Source organism: Molossus molossus, unplaced genomic scaffold, assembly GCF_014108415.1.
Source record: "Molossus molossus isolate mMolMol1 unplaced genomic scaffold, mMolMol1.p scaffold_m16_p_8, whole genome shotgun sequence".
Lineage (NCBI taxonomy): Eukaryota > Metazoa > Chordata > Mammalia > Chiroptera > Molossidae > Molossus > Molossus molossus.
The window spans coordinates 100,231,655-100,253,214 of NW_023425402.1; the positions used below are offsets into that span (position 1 = coordinate 100,231,655).

General features: G+C 40.8%; 2 protein-coding genes across 5 annotated transcripts in view; one reads left to right on the top strand and one right to left on the bottom strand.

Moving 5' to 3' along the window:
• The window catches only part of RMND1 (required for meiotic nuclear division 1 homolog), a 40,808-nt gene extending 35,980 nt beyond the window's left edge, over window positions 1–4,828 (bottom strand). For 2 of the 3 annotated variants that reach the window (XM_036248743.1, XM_036248744.1), the window contains exon 1: window positions 4,720–4,823. The gene's annotated coding sequence lies outside the window, so the exon portion shown is untranslated. Of the gene's footprint in view, window positions 1–4,719 lie in introns of all 3 variants that reach the window. The other variant, XM_036248745.1, reaches the window with a different exon arrangement.
• Window positions 4,829–5,182: 354 nt separating this feature from the next.
• On the top strand, window positions 5,183–21,358 carry ARMT1 (acidic residue methyltransferase 1). Of its 2 annotated transcripts, XM_036249152.1 has the most exons (5): window positions 5,183–5,305; window positions 8,623–8,728; window positions 9,150–9,394; window positions 15,151–15,316; window positions 19,538–21,348. In XM_036249152.1, exons 1-5 carry the CDS (start codon window positions 5,265–5,267, stop codon window positions 20,303–20,305), a joined length of 1,326 nt encoding a protein of 441 aa, XP_036105045.1. In that variant the 5' UTR covers window positions 5,183–5,264; the 3' UTR covers window positions 20,306–21,348. The 2 variants fall into 2 exon arrangements, with proteins under 2 accessions (XP_036105045.1, XP_036105046.1); XM_036249153.1 differs by lacking the exon at window positions 8,623–8,728 and having other exon boundaries at window positions 5,188–5,305; window positions 19,538–21,358.
• Window positions 21,359–21,560: the final 202 nt, after the last annotated feature.

Here is a 21,560-nt window from a genome sequence, read left to right on the forward strand (position 1 = left end):
GGGATACAGGTTTGAAACCATGATCTCAGAATTCAGTCTAGCAGGGGAAACAGGCAGATCAATGTGATAAGTACTAAAACAGAGGTACATACAATTGCTGCTGGTAAGGGAACATCTGGGGTATGGGGTAGGGAGGACAAACTCAGAAGTGACATTTGAACTGGGTCTCAAAAGGGCTGAGGGATCAGCAAATCAAACAGCCCAGGGACACAGTTTTATTTACCTGACAAACAAGTGCAGCTTCAGGGGAGGCAGGAGTAAGTTGCCTAGAAGTCAGGTTTGAAAAGGAGCCTGCGTGGTCAGATCATAAGTGATCCTAAAGCGTTTCTGTGGGTGGGGAAAGCCAGAGCTTCCAAACGAGAGACTCACAGGGCCAAAGGTATGTTTAAGATCCTATCTTTGGTAACGGCGCGGGAGAGGAACGGAGACTAAGACATCACTCACTGAGAACTTTCTACCCACCAAGTGTTCTGATTCACCTCACAATAATCCTAGAAGGTATTTTACAAGTCAGGAAACTGAGGCTTAAAGGGGCTAACTGTAATTAAAACCTAGGCTTTTCCAGTTCCAAAAACAACACTTGTAACCACAGCACTGTACCACCTCCCTTTAGAAGCTCCGAAGAGGGCAAGGATGAGTCACAGTGACATTTGGGAGGTAGAACCTGCTGCTTTCCAATATCTTGAAAAGGTGGAATTGTGTGTCTGAGTTCTAGTCTAATAAGCTATTTATAGCTCATCTTTTTAAAAATCCTCACCCGGGGATATATATTTTTTTCTATTTATCTTCAGGTAGAGAGAGATAGAGAGAAAGGGAGAGAGAGAAACATCGATGTGAGAGGGACCAGGGCCAGGGACGAACTGCAACTGAGGTATGTGCCCTGGGCTGGAATTGAACCTGGGACTCATTGGTCCTCGGGCCGATGCTCTATTGCTGAGCCAAACCGGCCAGGGCTCACCTTTAATTAGTACTCGTCCCTGCCAGTTCAACCAGTGGATTTTGAAGAATATAACTAAAAAACATTTGTTCTTCTGGGTTCTTCCATTCTCTTCTAGGAAGCTCTAACCCTCCAAACTCTCAAGACTGCCTTCATATGGAGGCTATGTGAAGAACCGGGACAAAGAAGGTAAAAGCTAAGGATGAACAAGAACTGTGTTTTCTCTCTACCTCTGCTGAGAAAGACAGAGTTGTAGCATTTAAGTTGTCCAACACACAAAGATACCCAGGCTTTGTTAAAAACCGCAGCACATCTCAGGCTCATATGCTCTGAGCTATACAGTAGCCACTGCACACAAGGGGATGCTGAGCACCTGAAATGTGGCTCAATAAATAAGAAAAAACCTCCTCGTATGTTGTATTTTATACAGTGTGGGGCAAAAGTAGGTTTACAGCTGTATCATTATTTTAGAGAGAGGAAGGGAGGGAGAGAGAGCGAAACATAGATTTGTTGTTCCACTTACTTATGCATTCATGGATTGCTTCTTGTATGTGCCCTGACCAGAGACTGAACCCGCAAACTTGTATTATTATTTATTAATTATTGTATTATTTCCCATATGAACAACTGTAAACCTACTTTTGCCTTACCCTGTACTTAATACAAAAAGTAAAATAGCTCAATAGTTTTTATATAGTTTGTTGAAATAATATTTTTAGATATATTGGGATACACAAAGTAAATGAAAATTAATTTCATCCACTTAAAATTTTTTTTTTTAATTGATTTTTAGGAGAGGGAGAGAGAGAGAGAAACATCAACGAGAGAACATCGACTGGCTGCCTCCTGCATGCCCTCCACCGGGGATTTGGCCCACATCCTGGGCAGGTGCCCTGATGGGGAAATCGAACCAGCGACCTCTTGGGGCATGGGTCAACACTCAACCACTAAGCCACACGGGCTGGGCCATTTATTTTTACTTTTAAAGCTTCTAGAAAACTTGCTCCCTACGTGGCTTGCATTGCACTTCTGTTGGACAGCGCTGCCCTAGACCCTGTCATTACCAATAACAGCAACACCATGTTCTCAATTTCAAGCATCCTCCAAACACTACCTCCGATCTTTCAAGTTCACGTCCTCTATGACCCATTTCCAGCAATTCTTCAACCCCAGTTGGGCCTACAATTCAACAACCCAACCACCTTTTCACTGTCCCTCACCCCCCACTTCACTTTCTCCACACCCAGTTTATATTTCATGGTCTACCACTATAATCTCTCTCCAACACACCTCAAATCCCTTGCACCCTTCTCTCTGCCACATACCCACAGGACATAACCTCAATCTGAATTAAATATAATTCACCTAATTTGTGCCTAGACTGCTGCAGATGAACACAGCTGGAAACAATCAGACAACCAACCAACAAACCAACTGTGCCATCTGGTCTTACTTTAAAATCAAGACCACTCACTTCAGGCAGGCCTTTTAAGCTGCTCAAAACAATCTTAACTAGGTGTGTCGCTACCATATTCTACTCTCACTCTCTCCTCACACCTTCAAGGCCTCCTCTTCCTTTTGCATGCTCAATAATGACATTGCTTCCTTTTTGGTTGACAAAACAGAACTTCCACAAGCTCTCTGCCATCAACCACCTGCCCACCTGTTGCTTCTGTGCCCATAGACTTTGTCTTCCCTTCTGCTGCTCTATCTAAAGCCAGGTCCTCCATCTGCACACTGGGTCTCATCCCGATTAAGCTCTTCCCCACTCTTTCTTCCATGCCATTTATTTTCTCCTCTTTACTGGCACATTCCTATAAGTATACAACTATGCTTTCCTTTCTCCCATCTTATAAAAACAACTCACCCTGACTCCATCTCCCCTTCCATATAGTATACCTTTTCTCTGAGCTCTCTTCCTTTTAGAGGATTTTTATTTGTTGTCTCCAACTCTTCATCTCTGATTCTTCTCAAACCCACTCCAATCTGGCTTTCATCTCTACCACTTTACCAAAACCCACTTGTCAAGGCCCCCACATTTCTAAGTCCAATGGTCACTTCTCAGTCTTCAGTTTACCTGACTTATCAGCAACATCTGATATTGTTGATCACTCCACCCTCCTGGAAGCACCTTCTTCCCTTGGCTTCTAGGAGCCCACACTGGCCAGTTATCTACCACACTGATTGATTGCACCTTCAGTCTCTTTTGCTAGTTGGGTTTCTCAACCCTTCAAGAATGAAATGAGCCAAGGCTCAGTATTTGGGTCACTTCTCTTCTCTATTCTCAGAACTTGGTGATTTCACCCAATCTCATGATCCTGTATACCATCTTATACATCAATGAATACCAAATATTGATCTCAAAACCACCCTCATTCACATAAAATATGTAACATGCTCAAAACTCAGCTTCTGAAATCTTCCTACACACGCTATCCCTCCCATAATCACCCCCATTCATGAAATAGCAATCACATCCTTATCTTTGCTAAAGCCCAACACCCGGAGTCCACCTTGACTCTTCTCTTCATTCTCCATACCCAATCTGTCAGCAAACCCCACTGGCTTTATTCTGACTAGTTCTTACCACCCTGGTCCAAGTTGCTATCTGTCCCAAAGATTATTGCAATAGTTCCATATCTTATCTTCCCTGCTTCTGTTCTTAAACTCCCGCTGATTCTTCTCAACACAGCAACCAAAGTGATCCTTTAAAAACTTAAGTTAGATCACATCTTTCCTTTGTACAAAATTTGACAATGTGGCCTCAAAGTTCACTTGAAATAAGAGCCAAAGACCTTAAAATAGCTCGTGTGGCCCTGCATTCTCTGGCTCTTTATCACTAACATTTACAGCTCTTTCCCTTGCTCGTTTTGCTCCAGTCACTCTAGCCTCTGGATCTTTGCATTTACTATTCCTTATGCTCTTCTCCTAGGTATCTGTAAGCCTTATTCCCACACCTTCCTCAGGTCTTGCTCAAATGTCTCCTACCCCATGAAGTCTTCCCCGACCATTTCACTTAAAATGCACAATTAGCATCCACTCTCTATCTTCCTCCCCTTTTAATTTCTCCATTGCACTTAACATCATTTGCATATCTTGTATTTTTAGTTTAATTCATACATCAGATGTGAACCGAGGTCCTATCATGTGGTAGACACTGTCCTTTCTGAAAACACAGAAAAATAGACAAAAATCCCTATCTTTTGAACCTTACATCACATTGGGGTGACAGACAGTGAACATGGTGAATCAACACACATATTAAATAGTGACAATGCTAAAAGGAAAAATAGAAGAGGAAGGGATAGATTTGTCTCTCCCCGCTTTAAGCTTCTGAGGACTGAGATATGTCTTTGGTTCATGCTGTGTCTCCTCTGACCACAGTGCAGTGCATACATTAGGTATTCAACTCATATTTTCTGTATGAAATACAAAGCAGCTACTCAGGTCTTGGCTACATTTTCTACCAAGAAGACGGTGTCAGCTGGGCTACTGTTCAATGCCTAAGTGGTGCTAATCTTGGGGAACATACCTTCCAATTCCTTAAACTCAAAGTTATTTTACCGTTGCAGCTACCGCTATGCACTGGCTCAGAAAAGCGTTCCGTGAGTGTTTGTGGACTGAGTGCTTTTTACTCCCAGCTAAGTCGGCCAAGATCACTGTTATGGGCTGGGGACCACGGCGGTCCCGGAGAAACCTGTGACGCGGAGGTTCAGGGCAGGCGGGAGCAAAGGCGGGGACCCTGTGCAAGGCCACACAAACCGCTAGGGCAGTGCACTAACCTCTCTGCTGGAAGAGAAGAGGGCCGCACCAAAGGTGCAAGCTTCCACCGCCTGTCTGCAAAGAAAAGAGAGTTGCGGTGGTGGCAGCTTCGCCACTGGCTCCTGCCCGGGGGCCTATCGTGGCTCCCAGTAATGCGCAGGCGCACAGTACTTTGGACCCGGCGAAGCACGAGCCACTCTGCCCACGTGACTTCCCAAACACGTGACCTGTGCCGCCGCGATCTTTTCCGCTCCCTGGTCCCAGGGACCTCCCGGTCCCTGCCTGCTTCCGCCTTCCGGCCGCTTCCTTATTCCGCTTCTCTCGTCGCCCTCCGCTGTCCCGCCTTCGTCCCCGGAAGATCGGCGCGTCCTCGAGCCGGCCATTGTTCGTCTCTCCCACGGTTACCAAATAAAGTTTGTTCATTCAAAAGCTGTGTTTTTTTTTTTTGTTTTTTTTTTTAACAGTCGTCGCTGCCTTTCTCAGCTCCTCCTCCGCGCGGGCTCCGCCTCTCTTCCTGCGGCGGGTGAGAACTAACCGTTGGCGCTGGAACGCTGAAGTGAAGGTGATGGCGGGGCTTCCGCCGTCTCTGTCGGGACAGGACGTAGGGTTCGTGTCGCTTCCCTCGCCCGGTCCCTCCGCTCTTTTTCCTCCTCCCCATCTTTGCGTAAAGCCGGGCCTCGCCGGGAAGCCGCGGCGGCCGGACGGCGCCCGCTCCCGCCGGCGGCGAGTTCAGTCCTGCCGTCGAGCTCCGCTGCCCGGCGGTTGCTCGGCGTCCGACTCGCGCGGAGGCGGGGCGAGGCGGGCCCGGGACGTGAGTCTCCCGGTGCGGCCGCTCCCGGCTCCAGGCTCGGGCCGGCGCTGCAGCATCTGCCTTGCGGTGATGCGTGGCCTCTCCCCGGACTCGGGACCGGACTTCGAGCCCGGCCGAAATTCTCCGCTTGCCCCGCCGCCCCGCAGTGGTCACTCAGGCGTGTTAGGCTATGTTCACGTGCCGAGCAGTCCACTCTGTTACTGGTTTTTGCTCCTGCAGGTCTGACTACCTTGGGAGTTTATTATGCCTCTCCTGCCCCCCTTCTGGGTATTGTCCATTTTTAATGTTTCAAAAAACGCACTTAGGGGTGGGGGCGGAGGGTTAAAACTGTAAAATTTAGGAATCTCAAATATATCGAGAAATATGTTCCTTCCGTTGCCGATGAGATTCATAATCCCAATTTTTAAAAAAATGCGTTTTGCTGTTTAGGCATCGTAAAGTTGTGGACCACTGTGGGGAAAAAATCGTTTGTATAAATTGAATGGCCAAATTTATATTTGAGTTATGTCATTGCTCCAAAATATTGGTAAACACAAGAACACGTAAAAATGACGTCACCGGGAGTAGATGGAGGCCCAAGAGGTACTAGTGGCCCAAAATTTAAGGGGGCACTCAGGTTGTGCAAATGGAGTGTTTGCTTAATGTTTGAGCCCTGGGCGCCTCTGGCCTCACCTTAGTCCAGACCTGGGTGGGACCTTGCCCTGGAGTACAGGCCTCTGAGGAAATTTAGTAGCTGGAAAAATAGCAATACATACTTCACACTTAAGTACAATCTTCACAGGACTGTCACTTCTTTTTGTATCTGCTGCTTTGGAAAAGTCGTGTCAACTCATTTAATATTCATTCTCTTCCCCCAAGGAAAGTGTTTAAAAATTTTTTAATTGATTTGAGAGGGAGAGAGAGAACCATTGATTTGTTGTTCCACTTATTGACGTATTTACTGGTTGATTCTTGTATGTGACTTGACCAGAGATCAAATTCACAGCCTTGGTGAATTGGAAGGATGGACTGAGTTATGGTGCCAGGGCCTAGTAGTGATTTTTTTTTTTTTTTTTTCCTCACCCGAGGATATTTTTCCATTTTTTGTACAGATAGAGTGGGAGGGAGAGAGAGGAAGGGAGAGAGAGAGAGAAACATCGACGTGAAGGAACACATCGAGTGGCTGCCACCCGCATGACCAACCAGGGCCGGCGACAAACTGCAACCGAAGTACGTGCCCTTAGCGGGAACCGAACCCAGGTCTCTCCAGACTGCAGGCCGACGCTCCAACCGCTGAGCCAAACTGGCCAGGGCTAGTAGTGATTTTTAAAAGTTACATTCTCGCCCTGGCTGGTTTTGCTCAGCGGTTAGAGCATCAGCTCACAGACTGATGAATCACGCGTTTGATTCTGGTCAAGGGCACGTACCTTGGTTGCGGGTCTTCCGGGCCCTGGTTGGGGTTGAGGGGAGGCAACTAGTCCATGAGTCTCTCATGTGTTGTTTTGCTCTCTCTTTCTCTCCCACTCTATCTGAACAAAAATGGAAAAATGTCCTCATGTGAGGATTTAAAAAAATATATTAAAGTTAAATTCTGGTCACAGTAGTTATTATACATATAAAAACCTAATCAATGTTTAGGTTTTTCAAAGTACTACAGAATCAGAGTAGAATCAGTGTTTGGTGATTTTTGTTGTTGCTATTTATAGTTTTATAGCTATCATTTGAGGAAACCTCAGTTACTCGGAGTATAACCTAATGTTTTAAAGATTTCAGTAAGATATTTGAGTTTTTATAGTTATTTTAAAAATTGATTTTGAGAGAGAGAGAAACCTCGATGTGAGAGTGAAACATTGATTGTGGATCTGCTGCTTCCTGTGTATCCCCTACTGGGGATGGAGCCCAACCAATGGAACCTGCAGCTAGGTCTATATTGGAGTTTTTAGAGGTGCGATGATCCCAAGTTAAAGTTAGAATAGGTGATTGGGTAGAGGTATTTATAAAATTATAGTGTCAACTTTTGTTGTTTTTACTTAGTTTCTGATGATCTGAAGATGGAAATAAATTGATCAGCTGTTTTGTGTTCTCTAAAAACTGGACAGAATTTCACCACTTACTAAAAGTCTGCTTTTTCTAAGTCATGTATTTACTTTATTTTTATTTATTTATTTTTCTTTATTGATTTGAGGGAGAGAGGAAGGAAGAGGGAGAGAGAGAAACATTGATGAGAGAGAACATCAATTGGTCACTTCCTGCATGCCCTCCACTGGGGATTTGGCCCACAACCTGGGCATCTGCCCTGACTGGAAATTGAACCAGTGACCTCTTGGTGCATGGGTCAACACTCAGCCACTGAGTCACACCAGCTGGGCTCATGGATTTACTTTAAAAAGCTAATTACATATAAATTGATAATCTGTAACTCTTGGGTTTTGTATGTCTAAAATCAAGACTATCTTTAATTTGTTTAAATGCAAATATACTCAAGTTTTTCATTATTTCTAGCTTTCTTTGACACTTCTAGAAAATCACTGTTTTTGGTTGGGAGTGTGAGCTGGTAACATGCCTTAATTTTGTAGGGGACAGAACAGGGTGGAAGGAGTCATTGTGCAGGTAAAGCTTTTGAAAATAATTAAAATTGGCTGAGAGAGTAAAGAAAGAAGCCAATTCATAAATATCTTTGTTTTTCTAGCACGGTGGCTTCTTCCAAGCTGTTTTACATCCACTGTCTCATTCATCTTAGTAGGTGACGTCCCTTAGTCAGTAATTGACATGGGAGGAGAGCCTGTTTGATGTTTAGGGTAATTCTTTTTCTGTCCTATCACATGGTTAATCTAGTTTCTGATTAAGGAAAATAAAAGGAATAAATTGGGAGGGGTAAGAATGATATAACAGACTCCAAGGGAGAATCTGGGATTAGAGGCACAAAGACTTCTTAGCTTCAGTGACATACCAGAGAAGTTTTCAGGTTTTCCTGTGTCTTAGTATAGTAGTAGTCAGACAGTGCTGGTTTTCCTTATAATGGTTGTATGAAAAGGAATTTTAATTTAGATGAGTTGATCCAGAAACTGAAAGATAACCAGTTTTCTAGTATAAATCTACTAAGTAATACATTACATTTGTGACTCTTTTCTAGATCGTTTGCATATCTTACAATTAAAGACAGACTACCACAGATCTTAACCAAGGCTATTGATACATTGCATCGACATAAAAGTGAATTTTTTGAGAAACATGGAGAGGTATGAAATGTATTTGAACTTTAATTATTTTCTTAAATCTTTAACAAAAACATAGTAAGCAGTTTCCCATCTGTGATAATGATCATTTCACTTGAAGATAATGAAAAGACTCTAGTTATTAGATGAAACGTAAAAAAATAGAATAGATAAAGCAAGATAATGTTGATATGAAAACTGTGTGTGTGCTTTGACTTTCAACTTAAGAATTCTGTATTTAAATGTTTATAATTGTGAAGACATAAAATGTAGTTTGGTAATGTATTTTTCACCTTCTTAAATTTAGGTCCATAAAAATGTGCTACCCTAGAAAAAATTATTCATTTATATATATTTATATATAAAGTATATATTAAAATTTTTTTATGTATAGATTATTCATATGTTTTTTTAACATATATAATGCTTCTTCCATATTTTGCAGAAAGGCATGGAAGCTGAGAAGAAAGCTATTTCTCTTCTTTCTAAATTGCGGAATGAATCACAAACAGATAAGCCAATTATACCCTTTGTTGAGAAGTTTGCTGATACTGATATATGGAATCAGTACCTAGAATATCAACAGAGTCTTTTAAATGATACTGATGAAAAACCAAGGTGGTTCTACTCTCCGTGGTTGTTTGTAGAATGCTACGCGTATCGTAGAATTCATGAAGCAGTTATCCAGAGGTGAGTATATAACCATTAAATAAATGTTTAAATAATTTACGTTCTTTTTGAAATTATAAATTAAGTTTAAAAGTAAAAATCAGCCCGGCCAGTGTGGTTCAGTGGATTGAGCATCATCCCATGGACTGAGAGGTCCCAGTTGGATTCCTAGTCAGGGCACATACCTGTGTTGTAGGCTCAATCCCCAGTAGGGGGTGTGCAGGAGGCAGCTGATTGATGTTTCTTTCTCACACTGATGTTTCTATCCCTTTCTCCCTTCCTCCTGTCTAAAAAAAGAGAGAGAGAAAATCAGCCCTGGCTGGTTTGGCTCAGCGGTTAGACCGTCGGCCCGTGGACCAGAGAGACCCGGGTTTGGTTCCCGCTAAGGGCACCTACCTCGGTTGCAGTTTGTCCTCGGCCCTGGTTGTCTCTCTCACATCAATGTCTGTCTGTCTGTCTGTCTCTCTCTCCCCCTCCCTCTCTCCCTCCCGCTCTATCTAAGGATGAATGCAAAAATGTCCTCGGGTGAGGATAAAAAAGAGAGAGAAGATTAAAACCAGTGGAAACCAGAATTTAGTTCAGGAGACATTAATGGCACTACTGGACATTCTGCAGATGTTACCATTATAATATATTTTAGGCAATTATAATCTTACCTAGAATAGACATAAGATTGAATTTCTGAAGTAGAAACTAAAAATTTTTATAAAGACTTACTCTTTCTAGAGTAAAACAAATGGTACTTATTGAGGAAAAAAATGTTAATTTGAAAATAATTTTTTAAAATTAAATCTATTTTTTTAAAATATGTTTTTATTGATTTTTTAGAGGGAGAGAGATATAGAAACATCTTTGTGAGAGAAAAGCATGAATCACCTGTCTCCTGCACGCCCTCCCGCTGGGGATTGAGCCCGAAACCTGGGCATGTGCCCTGACTGGGAATCGAATCCAGACCTCTCAGTCCATGGGATGATGCTCAATCCACTGAGCCACACCAGCGGGGCTGAAGTAATTATTTTTAAAAATCAAGACAGGACAGAGTAAACATACGTTTTATTTTTAAGTAGATAATATGTCAGTTAATTTGGTGTAAGGAATCAACAGCACAGTGAATCACTGCATTATTTGTACTATCTTAATCTTGAGCTCTGTTTTTTTAATGGCTAGATTAGAAAAAGATTCTGAAACTTAAATGCCCTAAATAACTTTTTGTAAACTTGCCTATACTAATTTATTTTTTCCTAAAAAAATTCTGGTATAGAACTGATTTATAGAGCAGAAGAAAATGTAAAATGGATCATTCTTAGCTCATGGCTTGTAAAAATACAGGTTCGGTGAATGAGAGAAATACTTTGGTATCTGTTCTTAGATGTAACATAGGATAATTTAAAGCAATCAATCAAACCAGCACTAAAAGTAAAATAAAAAAATAATTTTGGGAAGCATGCATAAATTTAGTCTATTCACTAGCTTTTTCTGTCATAACATTTGAAAATTATTATTTTGTTTTTGTTGAATAACTATATTTTAGGACTTCTAAAAGCAGAACATACCATGTATTAAAAATGTAGCCCATTGGCACATAGAAGGCACCCAAACAAAAGACTGTAGCTAATAGTGGGGGCTGTCATACACTGAATACCAGCTACGTGCCAGTTACTTTGTAACTCAGTGTAGTGTAGGTGGTATTATGGTTTCCATCTTAAAGTTGAGGAAACTGAGGCCCAAGGAGGTTAAAACCTTGCCCATAGTTATATGGCTAGTAATTGGTAGAACCAGTATTTGAGCCTGCTCAGTATAAATGAGATGAGCCCTCATCAAACTTATTTTTTCCAAGTAGTACATTTGGATGTCTGTCAGAAACTAAGGTTAGTTGGAAATTCTGGGCGATGGTTTTATAATTTGGAAACATATCTGTATTAGCCAAAGATGTTGAAGGGTTGAAAGACTGGGTAATGGAGTTTGGTTTAGTGGAATGCTGTTTCTGACTTTTATTTTATTTTATTTATCTATATCTATCTCTCTATCTCTCTATCTCTATTTATCTATCTATCTATCTATCTATCTATCTATCTATCTATCTATCTTTTGGTACGTGCCCCTAGCAGGAACCGAACCCAGGACTCTCTGGTCCACAGGCCGATGTTCTAACCGCTGAGCCAAACCGGCCAGAGCTGACTTTGATTTTAGAGGTGGATCAGAGAATAAAAAAATCTAGGACAGAAGTTCACAGACCTGGCTGCATATAACCCAGTTGGGGAGGGTTTTTTTTTTTGGGGGGGTTTTTTTTTTTAACGGACAGAATTTGAAATCACTATATTAAAAGAAATACTGATGATTTAATTGGTCTGTGGTGGGACCTGGCATCAGTTTTATTCTTTCTACACCTCAGAGATTCTGCATAGACTGGGTTGATGTCCACTGGACGAGAACAGCTTGTTCAAAGGGGAGAGACAAAGCTTAGCTCTGAATCTCAGGAATGCGAGTATCAGTCAGCCATGGCTGTAGACCTCTCCAGTGACTCTGTGCAGCTGTCTGAAGGTCTGGGATTTGCGTTGCAGTGTACCAAAACTCCGGTTTTACCCAGTGAGACGAGGAGCTGTCCCACAGAAGAACTAGCACGGAAGTGGTTTGCAGATGTCTGATTTGTTAGGGTTTTTGTAGGAGGAATTCCTGTCCTGACAGCTCCAAAGTGGCCAAATAAGGTTTTTGTAGGCTCTCAGAGCGCACACTAGCTTTAAGACAAGCATATGCTGATTTTCCCCTTTGCACTGAGACATACTTCTCATTTTCTTTGTCAAGATGTATGTTGTGGTTTTTATTACAGTTAAATAGTTGAATAGTCTGCAAGTGTATATTAAGATTCAAAGGTCTAGCCCTGGCTGATTTGGCTCAGTGGTTAGAATGTTGGCCCGAGGACCAAAGAGTTGTGGGTTCGATTCCAGCCAAGGGCATGTACCTCAGTTGTGGTTCTGCCCTGGCCCTGGTCAGGGTTGTGCGGGAGGTAACTAATCGATGTGTCTCTCTCACATTGATGTTTCTCTTTCTCTCCCCCTCCCTTCCACTCTATATGAAGATAAATGAAAAAAATATCCTTGGGTGAGGATTTTAAAAAAAAAGATTCAAAGTTCTAGCCATATGTGAAATTTAAATACATTAAGTAAATGTGCTTCAGCTATTGCAAAATGAGAACATAGCAGACATTTTAAGCTTTTATTAAAGTGTAAGATACATATAGAACAGTGCACATATCTTAAATATTCGACAATCTTTACCAGAAATGCTTGTGTCTCTAGTGTCCAGATCAAGAGATCGACCCTCACTAGGACACTAGGTGCCCCCCTTGGATCTTCTTCTAGTCACTACCATCATCGCCCCTGATCTGTGTTAGTTTTGCCTGTTTTTAAATTTCATTTAAATGAAATTACATGGGATATAGTTTGTGTTTGATTTCTTTCACTCAGCATTATGTTGGTTAGATCCATCCATATTGTTTACATGTAATTGTAAATTATTCGTTTTCATTGCTATGTATTATTGCAATTATATGAGTATATCACACCGTTTAGTTATTCTTTTGTTGATAGGTATTTGAGTAGTTTCTGGTTTAGGGTTATTATGAAGAATGCTGCTATAAACATTCAAACACATGTCTTGGTGAATATAGTGTGTGTATTTCTGCTGGGTATGTACCTAGAAATGAGCCACTGGGTCATAGTGTATGCACACATACAGCTTTAGTAGATTCTAAAATAGCAAACGTTTTAAAATTTGGAAGTATATATAGTTATGTGAGTTATGCTCTTAAATGTAAGAAATAAGGCTGATTCTTAATATGAAGTGTGACTTTAAACTAATGAATGATTTGTTAATAAAACACTAGAACAAAGGTTGGCAAACTTTTTCTGTAAAAGGCCAGATAGTAATCTTTTAGGCGGTGGGGGCCACATAGCCTGTGTTGAAGCTACTCAGCTCTGTCACTGCAGTGCAAAAGCAGCCCTGGACGCCACATAAATGAATGAGCATGGCTCCGTTCCAGTTAAACTTCCTTTGTGGACACTGACATTTTAATTTCGTGTTTCTCAAAATATTCTTTTGATAGTTTCCAAACATTCAAAAATGAAAACCATTCTTAACTTGCAGGTCATACAAAACAGGTGTCAGGCCAGATTGGGTCTGCCAGCTATAGTTTGCTGACCCCAACACTTGAACCTATGTATCCAACTAACTTTTTATCCTTGTAAGTCGCCTTGAGAGACGGATTTCTTTCAGCCATGCTGCCATTGCTAAAAACGCCTTTTCATTCTTTGGAACTTCTTTCAGAGCCAGTTTACAAGCCTCAGAAAGAGTATTAGTCTCATTATTTTTTAGTCACTCATTTTTTTTTTTTTTTATCCTCACCCGAGGACATTTTTCCATTTTTTGTTTAGGTAGAGTAGGAGGGGGAGAGAGGAACAGAGAGAGAGAGAAACATCGACGTGAAGGGACACATCAAGTGGCTGCCACCCGCACGACTGACCAGAGCCGGGGACAAACTGCAACTGAGGTACATGCCCTTAGCGGGAACCGAACCCGGGTCTCTCGGGACCGCAGGCCGACGCTCTAACCGCTGAGCCAAACCGGCCAGGGCTAGTCACTCCTCATTTTTGACCCAAGATGTTTTACTCCATTTGATTTACACACATCATTCTACTGAAAATGCTCTGAGTGACTTTTGGCTGTTTCCAAAAAAAATTGACTCCAAAGGGTGAAGATAACGCGATCACTGACAGGACGTTTAATGATGTGCCACAGGTTCTGAAGAAAATTCCAAAAGAGGAATTCCAAAAGTGCTTTGAGCAATGGCAGCATCCTTGGCATAAGGGTGTACTCCTACCTAAGGTGACTGACTGACGGGAAGGAGGCAGCAATCACTTGGATGTATACATTCTGGTATGTTCTTGTTTTTTAATCAATCCCATTAACTCAGTCATATTGTTTCATCCTAAGGTGGATGACCCATAACTAGAAGTAGCTAATTAGAGGGTCAGATAATCTGAATGTCTTTCATAGTTGATTCTGTAAAGGCTGTTCTGTTAGTATTTGTACCTTCTTAGTTATGTTTTTAATAGGCCAGTGTTAATATTATTTGATCTCATTGGACAGCATGAAGATGTAGCCATGGTACATATATCACCACTGATCACAGTCAACTTGGGAGTAAAAGTTGCCAAAAAAATAAAAATAAAAACTGCACACATAAATGATCAAAATTGGCCAGGATAATAAAATTTACATTAGTATTATCTGATTTATCTCAAGTAATCACTATGTTCCAATAATTCTTCTGTGTTTGACTCTTAGTAACTACTACATTATATTCAAATATTCTGTTTATATCCATATGTGTGTTACTTGGAACCTGGCCACATTGAGCACCCCCAAAAAATGTTTGTTAAACTAAAGCAGTTGTTTTGAAATTTTATTTCTCTTTCTCCTTTTGCCCTGGAAATCCTGTGGGGTAAATAATTATTAATATGGTCACTAGTTATTGAATACCTCTAGTAAAATATTTGATTAGGGAACTTTTGACAATTAAAATTAGATTTGGGACTTTTGTGTACTTTTATATTTTTGTGCAACTTTTGTCTATGTTACATCTAGTGTCTGTGACCAGTAATATTTGAGACTGAATGCTACTATTCTCTTTCCTTTGAAGAACTGCAATTACCCAGATGTGTGGGGGGAAAGGTATAGAGTTATATAAATGTTTCACTTGTGTTTTTCTCTGACTTTAGTCCACCAATCGATGATTTCGATGTATTTAAAGAAGCAAAAGAACAAAACTTTTTTGAGTCACTGGAATCCATCACGGCTTTATGTATTCACCTGCAAGAGCTGATGACAACCATTGAAGACCTAGAAGAGAATCAGCTGAAAAATGAGTTTTTTAAACTGCTTCAGGTAAATATGATAATTAATTTCCTGAGTATATTTATTTGATCAGTTAAAAAAACAGACTGGTACACATTTAACAATAAAGCACGTATATACAATGTCATTTTAGTTATAATTGATCATTTTAGTAGTAGTGTTATTCAAGAGATGGAAATCCATTTAATTGCTGAAAATGGGATTTTGAAATCCTTTCTACTCCACCTGGAGGTGATTTTAGTGGCTTCATAACTTCCATAATTCTGGAGAGAATGCTTCACGGTCATTTGGTTGGCCCAGCCTGACTGGGGCTTGAATGTCGGCTTTGTTACTTATTTGTGGTTGGACCTGAGCAAGTTACGTTATTTCTCTGAGCTTTTAGTTTCCGCCTCTGTTAAGTGAGGATGGTATTGTACACCTTATAATTTGATGTGAGAAGCTAAATTCATTCATGTGAGTGTTGCGCTGTCATCACCATTGGGTGAAAACAGTCCTATGTAATATGGTCTTGTTATATTTCTTCATGTAGCTTATATAAGTTTAGTTTGAAATTCTCATTCAAAACGTCCTTACATCTATATGACTAGATTCAGAACTGTTTGAAAATGTGTTGTGCACAGTACCCTGGCCCTGACTTCCTAGGAAAAATTAGAAACATTTCCAGAAAGAGATGTTAGAAAATGTTATGAAAAGAAAGAAAGCAGGGACGGGGCCACGGGGATGTTGGGGCAGGGAGGCAGTATGAAGTCGGATGGCCAGGGACGGGCCTGCGGAGTGGGTGATGTGGGGAAGGACCGGAGCAGGGAAGGAGCAGATCGCAGCCGTGTCTGGGGGAGCGTGCCCGCTGAGCGCCTGCGTCAGAGCCTGCCAGCCTGAGCGCCCGGGAAGGGGTTCTGTGCGGAACGAGAGGTAAGAGAGGGGCTGGAAGGGCCACAGAGGGCAAAGTAAGCAAAGATAAGGACTCGGGTTTGATTCCTAAAATGAATTGGAACACTCTTAGAGGGTTTGGATCAGAGGAGTGACATTAAATGCCTTATTTCGAGGGTTACTTCTGAAAACAGACCGAAGGGGCACAGGGCAGAACCTGGGAGATCTGTTATTAAAATGACTCAGGTAAGGGATGACTGAACAAAGTCGGTAGCATGAGAGGTATTAGCTATCTCAGGATTCTGGATATACTCTGAAAGTAAAGGCTCCCGACAGGTGGTGGGATGTAACCAAGTCCTGATGAAACTTGTAGGGCAAGCAGAGTAAGCTGAGTGATTAAGAGGGAAAGGCTTATTTTTAGTTTGGAAGAAAAGGTGTCAGGGTATTATTAAGTAATAAACCTAGTTATCTTTTCCCCTCTGAACTATTCTTTATGCTTAGCTTAGAATTAAAAAAAGAAAGCAGCATATTACTCTTTACCCATAGCTAGCCCAGTCTTTCACAGTCTTTGAGTATAATATGTTCTTTGTCCCGTAAGTATAACATTGTGAGAAGGAGTACCATGCTGTTTTCTGTACGTACTTTAGCCAGCCACCCAAAATTGCTGCTCTGCTTCTCCACTAAAGGAGGCCAAAGTTGCCCTACGTCTGTGTTGATAATGACCAGCAGGTTAACTTCCTACAAGGAACTCCAAGCTGTTTTAGTTTGTGGGAATATTGATCTGTTCTTAAAACCATCGAACTCCACCTCTGTCCACACAAACATTTCAGTGTCTGCTCTGTCCAGCACTGTTCTCAATGCAGGCGTGTGATGGTGAGAAAAACAGCCCAGTCCTTGCTCTCCTAGAACCTGTAGTCTTGAGGAAATATAGACAATCAGCTAAGGGTACAGGTCAGTGTGGACTTAATTACAGACTGGAAATATGCAGGAAGCCAACAGATACTCTGACCTCAGCTGGGGAGGGCCATCATCTACACTGGGTGTTTCTTTTTTTATCCTCACCTGAGGACATTGTTTTGTTTTTTTTGTTCAGATAGAGTGGGAGGGAGAGAGAGGAAGAGACAGAGAGTGAAATATCGACGTGAAAGGGGCACATCAAGTGGTTGCCACCCACATGACCCAACGAGGGCCGGGGACAAACTGCAACCGAGGTCCGTGCCCTTAGCGGGAACCGAACCCAGGTCTCTCTGGACCTCAGGCCAATGCTCTAACCGCTGAGCCAAACCGGCCAGGGTGCACTGGGTGTTTCTTGATCAGACTTGGACTTAAAAAGAAAATTATATGTATGTGTGTGTATATATATATATATACACACACACACACACATACATGCGCACACACATATATATATACACACATACATACATTTATTTAATCCTTTAAAAATATTTAAAAATAATACTCTTGGTTGGAATGTACATTTTGCTCTTATTTTGAATCATACAAGAGTAGAGTCTATTTTGTCCTGGCGTTTGGCTCAGCGGTTAGAGCGCCGGCCCGTGGACCAATGAGACCTGGGTTCAGTTCCGGCCAAGGGCACATACCTCGGTTGCAGTTTGTCCCCGGCCCTGGTTGAGTTGTGCGGGAAGCAACCAATCAGTGTGTCTCTCTCACATCGATATTTCTGTCTGTCTGTGTCTCTCTCCCTCTCTCTGTCCCTCCTACTGTGTCTAAAGATAAATGGAAAAATATCCTCGGGTAAGGATTAAAAAAAGAGAGAAGAGTCTATTTTGGCTAATATTTATTGAGTACTTTTATATTATCTATCGGCTATTGGGTACATTACTTATACCTGTTATGTCAATTCTCACAGTAACTCTATGAGGTAAGTACTGTTATCTCATTTTTAAGTTGTATAACCTGAGCCTTAGAGATCATGTAATTTAGCAATGGTCGTTAATTGGAAATGCAGGTATTTGAACCCAAGTCTGTCTGATTCTAGAGCCTGTACTCTTAAACATGTAGTTTTAGTTATAGCTTTTATTTATTTATTTTTTATTTTTAAATTTTTTTTCATCCTCACCTGAGGACATTTTTCTATTTTTTGTTCAGATAGAGCGGGGGGGAGAGAGAGGAAGAGAGAGAGAGAGAAACATCGATGTGAAGGGACACATGGAGTGGCTGCCACCCGCACGACCAACCAGGGCCAGGGATAAACTGCAACCGAGGTACGTGCCCTTAGCGGGAACCGAACCCGGGTCTCTCTGTACCGCAGGCCGACGCTCCAACCGCTGAGCCAAACCGGCCAGGGCTAGTTATAGCTTTTAAAAAGAAAGGGTTATATGCCAATTCCTACAAAGTAAGCTTGAGTATTGTTTTCAATTTAAAGTAGAATAATAGATGATTAGAATTGGAAAGGTGTTTAGACATCGCCTTGTCCAATTTCTTTATTTTACAAGCAAGAGAACTAAATCCCAGATTTAGTTGGATTTACTAAAAGAAATTAAGCAGTTTTTTGGCAGGGAGAGGCTGGGAGGAAAATACTTTTATTTTTCTCTTCACACTGAATTACAAAGTTAACTGAGTTTTTTACAGCATCTGGTCATGGTCTTAATATCTGCAGAAGCAAAAATATTCATTCTGATTAAATGATAGGGGTCATTAAAATCAAACCAGTTTTTTTTTTTTATCCTCACCCGAGGACTTTTTTTCCATTTTTGTTCAGCTAGAGTGGGAGGGAGAGAGAGAAACATCAACATGAAAGGGACACATCGAGTGGCTGCCTTCTGCACGACCCCAACCAGGGCCGGGGACGAATCACAACCGAGATAATTGCCCTTGACCAGAATTGAACCCGCAACTCGTTGGTCTGCGGGCCAAAGCTCTAACCACTTAGCAACCCGGCCAGGGCTCAAACCAATTTTTTAAAGTTCATTACATATTGTTCAATTAAAAGTTTCATTGTTTTGCATAAAAAATATTTTTTTTTCATTGAAAATGGAGAGAGAGGAAGGAAGAGGGAGACAGAAACATCAATGTGAGAGAGAAACATTGATCAGCTGCCTCCTACGTGCCCCCAACCCAGGATGGAGCCCACAGCCTGGCATGTGCCCTGACCTAGAATCGAACCAGCGGCCTTTCGGTGCATGGGATGAGGTCCAACCAACTGAGCCACACTGGGGCCAGGGCTGTTTTGACTCTATACAACATCATGTAAACATAGTCTTTGCATTTTAGACTAAATGGATTTAATGGATATTTTATGTTAAGAATTTGGTAGAAATGATTTTTGTGAATACTTTTAGCAATCCCCAACATCATACATACTAGTTTTTGTTGGTTATTTAAAAGAAGGATAAATGTTTTGTACTTTTTTTTTTTCAGATTTCACTGTGGGGAAATAAGTGTGATCTGTCTCTATCAGGTGGAGAAACCAGTTCTCAGAAGACCAATATAATAAATACTTTGGAGGACTTAAAGCCTTTCATTTTAGTGAATGATATGGAACATCTTTGGTCATTGCTTAGCAATTGCAAGAAAACAAGAGAAAAAGTATCAGTTACTAGAGTGGATATTGTTCTGGATAATTCTGGGTTTGAACTTGTTACAGATTTGGTATTAGCTGACTTCTTGTTGTTTTCTAACCTAGCTACTGAAATCCATTTTTATGGAAAAATGATTCCATGGTTTGTTTCTGATACTACTATACATGATTTTAACTGGGTAATTGAACAAGTAAAACATTGTGATCATAAATGGGTATCCAAGTGTGGTGTTGACTGGGAAAACTATGTTAAAATGGGCAAGTGGGTTTATCACGATCATATATTTTGGACGGGGCCTCATGAATTCTGTGCAATGTTTCATGTTGCTCCTGACTTATATGCTGAACTACAGAAGGCACATTTAATTTTATTCAAGGGTGATTTGAATTATAGGAAGTTGACAGGTGATAGAAAATGGGAGTTTACTGTTCCTTTCCATCGGGCTTTGAACGGCTTTCATCCTGCCCCTCTCTGCAGCATACGAACATTAAAAGCTGAGATTCAGGTTGGGCTGCGGCCTGGGCAAGGGGAACAGCTCACAGCTTCTGAGCCCAACTGGCTGACCACAGGGAAGTATGGAATATTTCAGTTTGATGGTCCACTTTGACTTGGTTTAAGAACTGTGAGTTGTGTAGAAAGATCTGACCGGCACATTTCATCCTCAGAAAAGCAGTGTGTGAATTTAGTCACTTGGCTGAATCGCATTTGCTCTGAGAAGCTTGCCTTCTCAAGGTGCTCAGTTACATACTCTGGATCCTTTTTCCTTTGAACATTTTGCCCCATACATTGTTTTGAGGATAGGTAGATTAAGCTAGTTATAGATATTTACATTTATGTTGGAATCTCAGTAATTTATTTCAAGTTAAATGCATAATTTCAAGTGGTTTTCATGAGCTTATTTTTAATTGGGCAGAAAGCAAAATCTAAGTTAACTTTTTTTTTTTTTTAATACTGTGCTGCATGATATTTAATATCCTAGGAAGCATGGGACTTTATTTAACTTGATTTGCGGCTCTAGAAACAAGGGCTCTGAAAACACCCATCTTAAATGCTGTTTGTAGAGAGAGGCCTTTCTCACAGCTGTGGTATTTGAACACCTGAAAGTAAAACTTACCTCAGAAGTTGATTATAATTTTGTTCTTAAGTTTCCTTTCAATAGCCTGTCTTATTTGCCTGCATTTGTATTTTGATTGACCTTTGGAAAGGATGGTAAGGAACACAAAATTGAACAGAATGAAATAAATGGTATTTGAAGAAAAATGTAATACCTTTTACATTCTCTTTGAAGAAAAATGTAATGTCTTTTACATAGCAACTGAAATGTATTATTTTAATACATGTTTTAAATGAACAGATTGTTAGATTGGTTTGCAGTTTTAAAAAATGCTTTGGATAGAAAAGATTCTTGAGCATTGAATCTGAAGTACTACCAGCAAGTTGATTTATTTTTTATATTCTTATACATTTATTGGTGATCACCAGATGTTAAAAACAGTAAGTTTCAGGTCAGTTTGTTTTGAAACTGAAATTGGAAATGAACATGGAAGTGTTTTCTTGCACTAGAATAATAAAATGCATTATACTGAGAGTCACATTGGTTTTATTTCCAGTGGGGGAAAGTCAAGAAGGGAAGATTTAAAAGGTGTATATAATGAAGAAACTCATAATGTGTATTATAGTTGATGCCAAAGCAATTCTTAAGTTATATCACTTAAATGAAATTGCAGTGTATGTTTTAAGTGTTTAAGATTTTTTTGTAAAATGTTTATCTAAAGCTGCACATTTTGAATTGACTCTTTTCTTATCTATATGTATTCCTGTTGTAAACATTAAATTAGTTAAAAACCAAGCATATTAGAATT